The 7,175-nt window shown below is 34.4% G+C and overlaps 1 protein-coding gene across 3 annotated transcripts; it reads left to right on the top strand.

Annotated features, from left to right (window-relative positions):
- Positions 1-469: 469 nt before the first annotated feature.
- LOC118739104 (N-acetylglucosaminyl-phosphatidylinositol de-N-acetylase) lies at positions 470-4,971 on the top strand. Of its 3 annotated transcripts, none has more exons than XM_036470260.1 (5): positions 470-658; positions 825-1,390; positions 1,525-1,815; positions 2,026-2,119; positions 3,393-4,971. In XM_036470260.1, exons 2-5 carry the CDS (start codon positions 931-933, stop codon positions 3,574-3,576), a joined length of 1,029 nt encoding a protein of 342 aa, XP_036326153.1. In that variant the 5' UTR covers positions 470-658; positions 825-930; the 3' UTR covers positions 3,577-4,971. The 3 variants fall into 3 exon arrangements, with proteins under 3 accessions (XP_036326153.1, XP_036326144.1, XP_036326135.1); XM_036470251.1 differs by having other exon boundaries at positions 470-763; XM_036470242.1 differs by having other exon boundaries at positions 470-784; positions 836-1,390.
- Positions 4,972-7,175: the final 2,204 nt, after the last annotated feature.

Below are 7,175 nucleotides of genomic sequence, written 5' to 3'. Positions count from 1 at the left end.
CAGTTGTCAAAAGTGGACGGAAAGTAATTGCCATACCACACAAAATCTTGCGGGATTTATGCGACCTCTACTGGTAGAAAATGGAGAAAAAGATGTTGGCTTAGAACGTAAATCCAAAGAAGGTAAATTTATAAGAGACAAATGTTACTTTGAAAATATGCCGCAACGATTTTGACCGTATATGAAAGGTTTGCAACAGGAATTCGCCTCCGTTTTGACTCTGCCCGCGGCAGATTTTTGATTTTCGCCTCGAATGCAGAAAATGCAAGCAAAACAGAAGAAAAGCGGCAAATGTGAATTTCGGTGATTATTATCCGGTCATAATCGTCGCGGCACATTATCAAAGTAACGAGTTGTCCCTTCTTATAAATTTACGCTCTTTGGTATTATTTTAGAGTTTTCAGATTTGCTTTTTTGTTACGTCTTCACGGATTGTGGCAACGCTGCAAATAAAAACAGAAAACAGCTGTTGGCTTTCTGTGCCATTTGCCAAAGGAGCCGAGCGACCACCAAAAATCATAGGAAGCAAATGTGGTCTCCTCACAGGTGCGCGGCAGAAAGTGTAAAATACTCCATAAATTATTGCTGTATTTCAAAATAGTTTTACGCGATTTAAAACCGCTTGGCTATGCACCAATCGGATATTATTTATTAGAGTGTAAGCTAAATACTGCAGCGGAAAAAGGGGAAAAAAATTGCAAACGAACAAATCGCCTAATACCATAATTGGAAACATTTGTATTAGCTTGCCCACCGGAAAATTGTACTTGCAAAAAACCATTTGGTAACTTAAAATAATTAACGATTGTTTCATAATTAACTAGAAAGCCTTTAGTCAACACCGAGCGACTAATTTAACGATTCAACCATATTGCATTGAAAAACCACAATAATACCACAGACCGCAGAACGCGCTGCATTTGAAATGAAATGAAATTGTCCTGGCTAAGTGAAGTAATTGAATTGGTAAGTGCGAGTACATTGCAGTTGTATGAGGATACTGGCCGGTTCCTGCAACAGTTAGCTGGCAATCAGACGCAAGCGTTGATCGTATTGCAAGAGACGTGGCGTGCTAACGTGCTGCACTGGGCAACACTCTCGTATCGACGCTTCAGTTCGACAGCAATCGAAGCCCTGGAGCATATCATTTACGCGTGTCTGGTGTACTTGCTAGTATGCCTGGGCATTTTCCTTACGACCCGCAGCAACAGTCCACTGTGGCGTTGGTGCAAATTAATCAACAATGTACGCTTTCCGAGACAACACAAATTGGAGCGTGTTTTGCTGGTAACGTCACACCCGGACGATGAATGCATGTTTTTTGGGCCACTGCTTTATACGTTGACACATCGCTCTAGCTGCCAAGTATACGTGCTTTGTCTGTCAAACGGTGAGTATGAATAAATGCAACTCCTTCAATTTTGAAATTGATTGAATTATGCCTGCGTATACATATTTAACAATTATTCATACACACATACATACGTACATAAGTATATAATTAATTAATGCATATTTTTCAAGGTAACTTCGAAAAGCAAGCGCAATTACGTCGCGAAGAACTATGGCGGTCATGTGAAATGCTAGGTGTTCCAGCGGCCAATATCATAATGGTGAATGCCACAAATCTGCCCGATGATCCGAATGTGGAATGGAAGGCACCAGTGGTGGCGAACATAATTCTGCACACTGTCGAAAGTCTTGACATTCAAGCGATCTGTACATTCGATCGAGATGGTGTGAGTCAGCACCCAAACCACAGCGCTGTATATTTCGCAGCAGCATCACTGTGTTTGGCTAATTTATTACCAAAAGGTAAGTAAAATGCTAACTTTAATAGCGGGAGGCGAATATATGTACTTTATTGGGCGCGTGCAACGTATATCATTCAGTCGAAGTATTTCTCGTCAATACTGTCAAGGTGTTGAATGAATCATATGACGCATGTCGAATATGTAATGAATTGTTAATGAGATAGAAAGTTTATAATGACTGTTTTGACTAAACTTTTTTTTTTATTTGCAGATTGCAAATTTTATACACTGGACTCTATTAATATTTTAAGGAAATATATCTCAATTTTCGATTTGCTTTGTACGTGCTGTATATCGACTTACTGGTAAGTAGATTATGAACAGCTGTAATTTAATTGTAACTCAATAAAGGCCTATTATATTTTTGTTATCACTTTATGATAGTTAACTGATATTCTATATTTAGTTGTGCATAGATAAAAATGTGCTGATATTGACGGAATATACCACTGAGACAGTTTAGTAGCTCGCATCGTCGTTTTTTTTTTCTGTTTTGCAATCTAAAAATAAACAATCCATTTATGCGTGAACTCTTTTATTTTAGTGCTCCAAGGGCAGGCATTTTTAATGATACAAATAGAAGATTTCTTTAAGAGTGTGTGCATATATACATACATACTATCTACATGAAAACTAATTTGTATACAAATGTACTTAGTAATTTCACAGTATTCATTTCAGCATCAAAGAAAAATGTGTTGCGATATTCTCTTATAAATTTTAACACTTGATGGAAGTATGTAAATAAAAAAGTAGGTCAACAATTGTGAATCTTTTCTAACTTTAAAATTAAAGTGATAATTTCTTACTTTGGGTCACTCCATAATTTTATTGAAGTGTTTTTAAGAAACAAATTTACGGAATGCAAAAGGATTTTGTAGTTAAAAGTTTTAAAATGTGGAAAATTGATTTAAAATAAATTATATTATGTCAATGTTATTGTGGCTTGTTAACATTTTTATTTTTAATATTTTTATTGAGCTTTGTACCACGATTGTTTATTAGGAAAAATTGAAAAAGCAACAAAGTCTAAGCGGTACACGGGATGTACATAGCTCAGTGGTTAACGCTTCTGACTTTGAACATCGAATTCGCAGGTTCGATCCCTGCTGAAGTCTAGAAAAAAGAAGTCTGATGAGGAGATGTGGTGATCTCCGAAATAGTGCTATAACTTCTACCGCTTAGACTTTGTTGCTTTTTCAATTTTTCCTAATAAACAATCGTGGTACAAAGCTCAATAAAAATATTAATAAATTATATTATTTTTGGATTGAAGAATCCAAATTTTAAAAATACATAAATTAATTTCATAACTGAGATTAAAATTTAGTTGTTCATTCATCTAAATTGCCTTAAACTTACACTATTTTTTAATATAAATATGCATATATGTAAACATATGTACAATTGTATGTACGCATGTGTTCTATTAGCGCAATGGAACGTAAGCTTAAGGCCCGGAGTTCGACTTTTTGAAAAGCGACGTTTCTTTCGTTAATCTGCTATATTTACATCAATTCAATGAATATTGTAATACAATTTGAAAATAAAAAATTTTAACTTTTCTCACTCTTGCAGGTGCATATTGGGCTGGGATGAGGCCGCGCAAATACGACGCGCTATGCGTGAGCATAAATCCCAAATGAAATGGTTCCGCTGGTTGTATATTTACTTTTCACGTTATATGTTCATAAATTCATTGCGTGAGGTGAATCTCGCCGACATCGAATTGGAGATGCAAATAGATGATAATACATTTTGATTTGTAGCAACGTCCATTAGCTTTAAACAATGCCGCAGTCAGCCAGCTAGCCAATAGCAAGCACTATAACAAAAAAAAAATAACAAAAAAATCACCAAAAAAAAACAACAATGCAATAAATTCGATTGAAACTAAAAATAAAATCAGACAAACCAGACAGTCGACGATGTTACAAAAAACATTTTAAGCACATATATATACATACATACATATGTATGAATCTGTGTATGGGAATCCGCAAACGCCGAAAACCAACAACATCAACAAAAGACATGCCATAGACAACAAATAGCGCTACAACTGCAACAATGCTTACAACAACTACAACAAAATGAGGAAAACCCAAAATAAAAAATATCGTACACAAAATTATCAATAAGTATCTTACTGAGCTGCCTTTGCCGGCTGAAAGCAAACACGAAATGTACAATAAAAATATGTAAACATAAACAATAAATACGTGCAATAATTGACCGGTGCAAGAACACAAGCGACGCTAAACACAGCCATGACGACGAATAGGAGGAGGGAGGAGGAAGGCAGCTTGCGGCGGTGGTGGTGGCGGCATTGTGTGCATGCCACAAATGTTGAGTGGTTGGCGTCGAACACATACTAGAACACACACACACACACTAGCGAACTGTGAGGATGATGACGAAGGGAACGTGATGCCATTTGAGAGCGCGTAAAAGCCTCTTGCCAATTACAGAACAACCACAGCAACAAGTGAACCTCTACATACGATTCATATAATGAAACAACTGAAAACTTTTAATATATGCGCATTATACATATTTTAGGTAGTGTGGGTACATAAGAAAAAGAAGAAAAAAAACCAAAACACATATCTGAACCCATTTCAATTAAGTGTTTCCTATTTAAGTTGCCTTATCCTTTTTATATAGTTTACGCACATTAACACAAAAGATGCATACATATTTAGTATACACAAAATGAGTGTATTTTGAAATAGGTTTATTCCTTACCTATATACATATATATATATTTATGTAATATTTTTTAGTCTAAGGCAGTTAATAGACTTTTATTTTCTTTATTATTTTGCCCATTTAATTGAACTACACAAGTTCGGGGCATGATTTCGATTTATTTGTATGTATGTACATAACGTAATACATAGTACACATAGTTGTAACAACAGCGAAGCCTAAACATACCATGAAATATATAAATACTTTATCTATTAAATATTGTGTATATTCATTATTTATATTTCTTAAAGTTTGTTTATAACATTTTTGTTAATTTGGTTATTGTTACATTATTATGGTACTTTTCAAGTACAGCAAGAGTATACACACAGCGAAGCAATATTCATAACTTTTATAGCTTTTGAATTAGCATTGAAAAACTCTTGTTAAAATCATAAATATTGAAAAAAAAAAAACAATATAAATAATAAAAACGCCCAACATTAGTTTGAGATTTGTTTGTGCCGAACAAATTATTTACATAATAAATCAAAACTGGTATTATAATACTGTGAAAAATAAAAATTCTAAAACAATTTTAATTTATAAATACAAGATATTTGTGCAAAAAAGACATAATGTGTTTTATTTATTCAATATATATCGCACACCGTCTTCAAAAGAGTCACAACTCAAAATACTACGTTTGTCAGAAAATGCGAAAAACTATTTCTTAGCACATGATAGTCCTATGGGCAAGTGCGACTTTACCTTAAGTTTTGTTAACAAATTAGAACAAAAATTTGCTCCAGATTTTGCTGAAAGGTAAATAAAAGCTCGCGTGTACATTTTTAGCGCATAATCTCAAAAATGCCAAATTTTGAGTTGTGACTCTTTTGAAGACGGTGTGCGATATATACATATCATGAATTTGTTTACTTAGAATCTATTGGCTTTGTTAATATTAACGAAATGAATTCCAGTATTCTGTTGTTGTAGCGACATAAAAACTTTTTGGGGAATGATGCTGGAGTGTGAGTCCTTAACCAGATATGAATCTGGGGTTTTCCGGTTTCCTAGACACTTCTTTTGTGTACATGTGACTATGCGTCCCTTTCTCACATGGCGGTTTTACCAGCAGTGCTAAAAGGTCTCTTTTCTACTTATTGTATTTCCTACGGTTATTTTTACAAGTGTTTTTCTGTGTATTGGTGTATATTTTAGTGTGTTAGTGAAGAGGTCAGAAAAAAGGTCCTTTTCTTGTAGGAAAGTTACGACTACGCCTCTGATATCGCATGTTTAGGTTTGTTCCACACGAGCCCGCGGGTGCCTAAATTTGGTGTTTAAACACCCCAGAAAGCGTTCCTCACGAAAAAAAATGGGTAAAAGAGAGCGAATACTTTTCACTTTTGGATCGTAAACGTCTTCTTCATTGTGCACGAAACAGCGCGGCCTTTTTTTCCGGGCACAAATGTACAAACGGGCAATTTGAAATAACAGCTGTTGTTGTTTAAATCCGAAAGCAAATTTAATAAAAACAAAAGTGGAAAATATCACAGAATTTTCAGAAAATGTAGTTATTTGGTAATTTTATTAACCATATAAGATAAATACACGTAAAATCATTGTTTAGAGCTGATATGTCGATTACGGGCACGAAATGTGGCTTTTTGCGTTCCACACGCTCTGGGCACTTTTGGAACGTGTTGGCCAAGAATGCTAGAATACATCGCTGCATGATACAATAATTTTTAGAAGGTAGTTTCACTTCAAAATTTTTGACATAAACCGTGTCTGTGACAAACGAGCAATGTGGCTACTGCTACGATATAGAACTTGGGGATTATCGCTTGTTATTTTAGATATTTTTTAACAGAACATGTAAAGATTTATATGTTTCATAACTGATCACTTAATTTTTAATATAAATATAATAAAAATCATAAAAATGAAAATATGACAGCAATATTTCCTGTTTATAATGGATTAGATCCATCGCACACCATTGACTTTATCGGCCGCCAATTTAGATGTGCTCGCTAGTCTTTCCATTGCACCACAACCTATTGGTCAGAGCGATTAAGCTGGTGTAATAGGCTGTTTTTGCTTACGCGTAAAAGCACATTTAGCGCATTTAGCTCTAAATGCTACTCTAAATGTACATTTATCCATACAAAATTCGTCACCTAAATGCAACTAAATGCAACTACATTTTTGCATTAAGAATCTAAATGCTAAAAGCAACCCTGTGATCTTCCAAAATTTCCACGATTCGAACATGGTTTAAAGAGAAAAAGTGGCAACATTGCTTTTTCGAGTATACAGTTGCTAGCTGCGTTTCAGTGATCGCCGATCGAGATTTCTTTTATTTTGCATTACATATTTGGATAAAGAAAAGTTAAGCAAATTCAACATCGATTTGATACTGATAGAAATCTGGATCAATTTGTGATCAACTCTGTTTGGTTTGTTTCCTAATTAAGTGAGGAAATTTTAATTGAATGCACCGACAAATAAATATATACACAAACAAATGTTCGTTTATGGTTAAAACAATTCAAGTTTTTGTATTGAATTTTTGGTTTAAAATTTATTTTTTCCTTTTCAGTAGGGTTTTTGCACATTATCTTCTGCGTGAGAATTGATCGTAATATATACGCATCTAAA

Source organism: Rhagoletis pomonella, unplaced genomic scaffold (genome assembly GCF_013731165.1).
Source record: "Rhagoletis pomonella isolate Grant_MI unplaced genomic scaffold, Rhpom_1.0 Rhpom_scaffold_00001, whole genome shotgun sequence".
In the NCBI taxonomy this organism is placed as follows: Eukaryota; Metazoa; Arthropoda; class Insecta; order Diptera; family Tephritidae; genus Rhagoletis; species Rhagoletis pomonella.
This window is presented reverse-complemented; position numbering and strand designations above follow the sequence as displayed.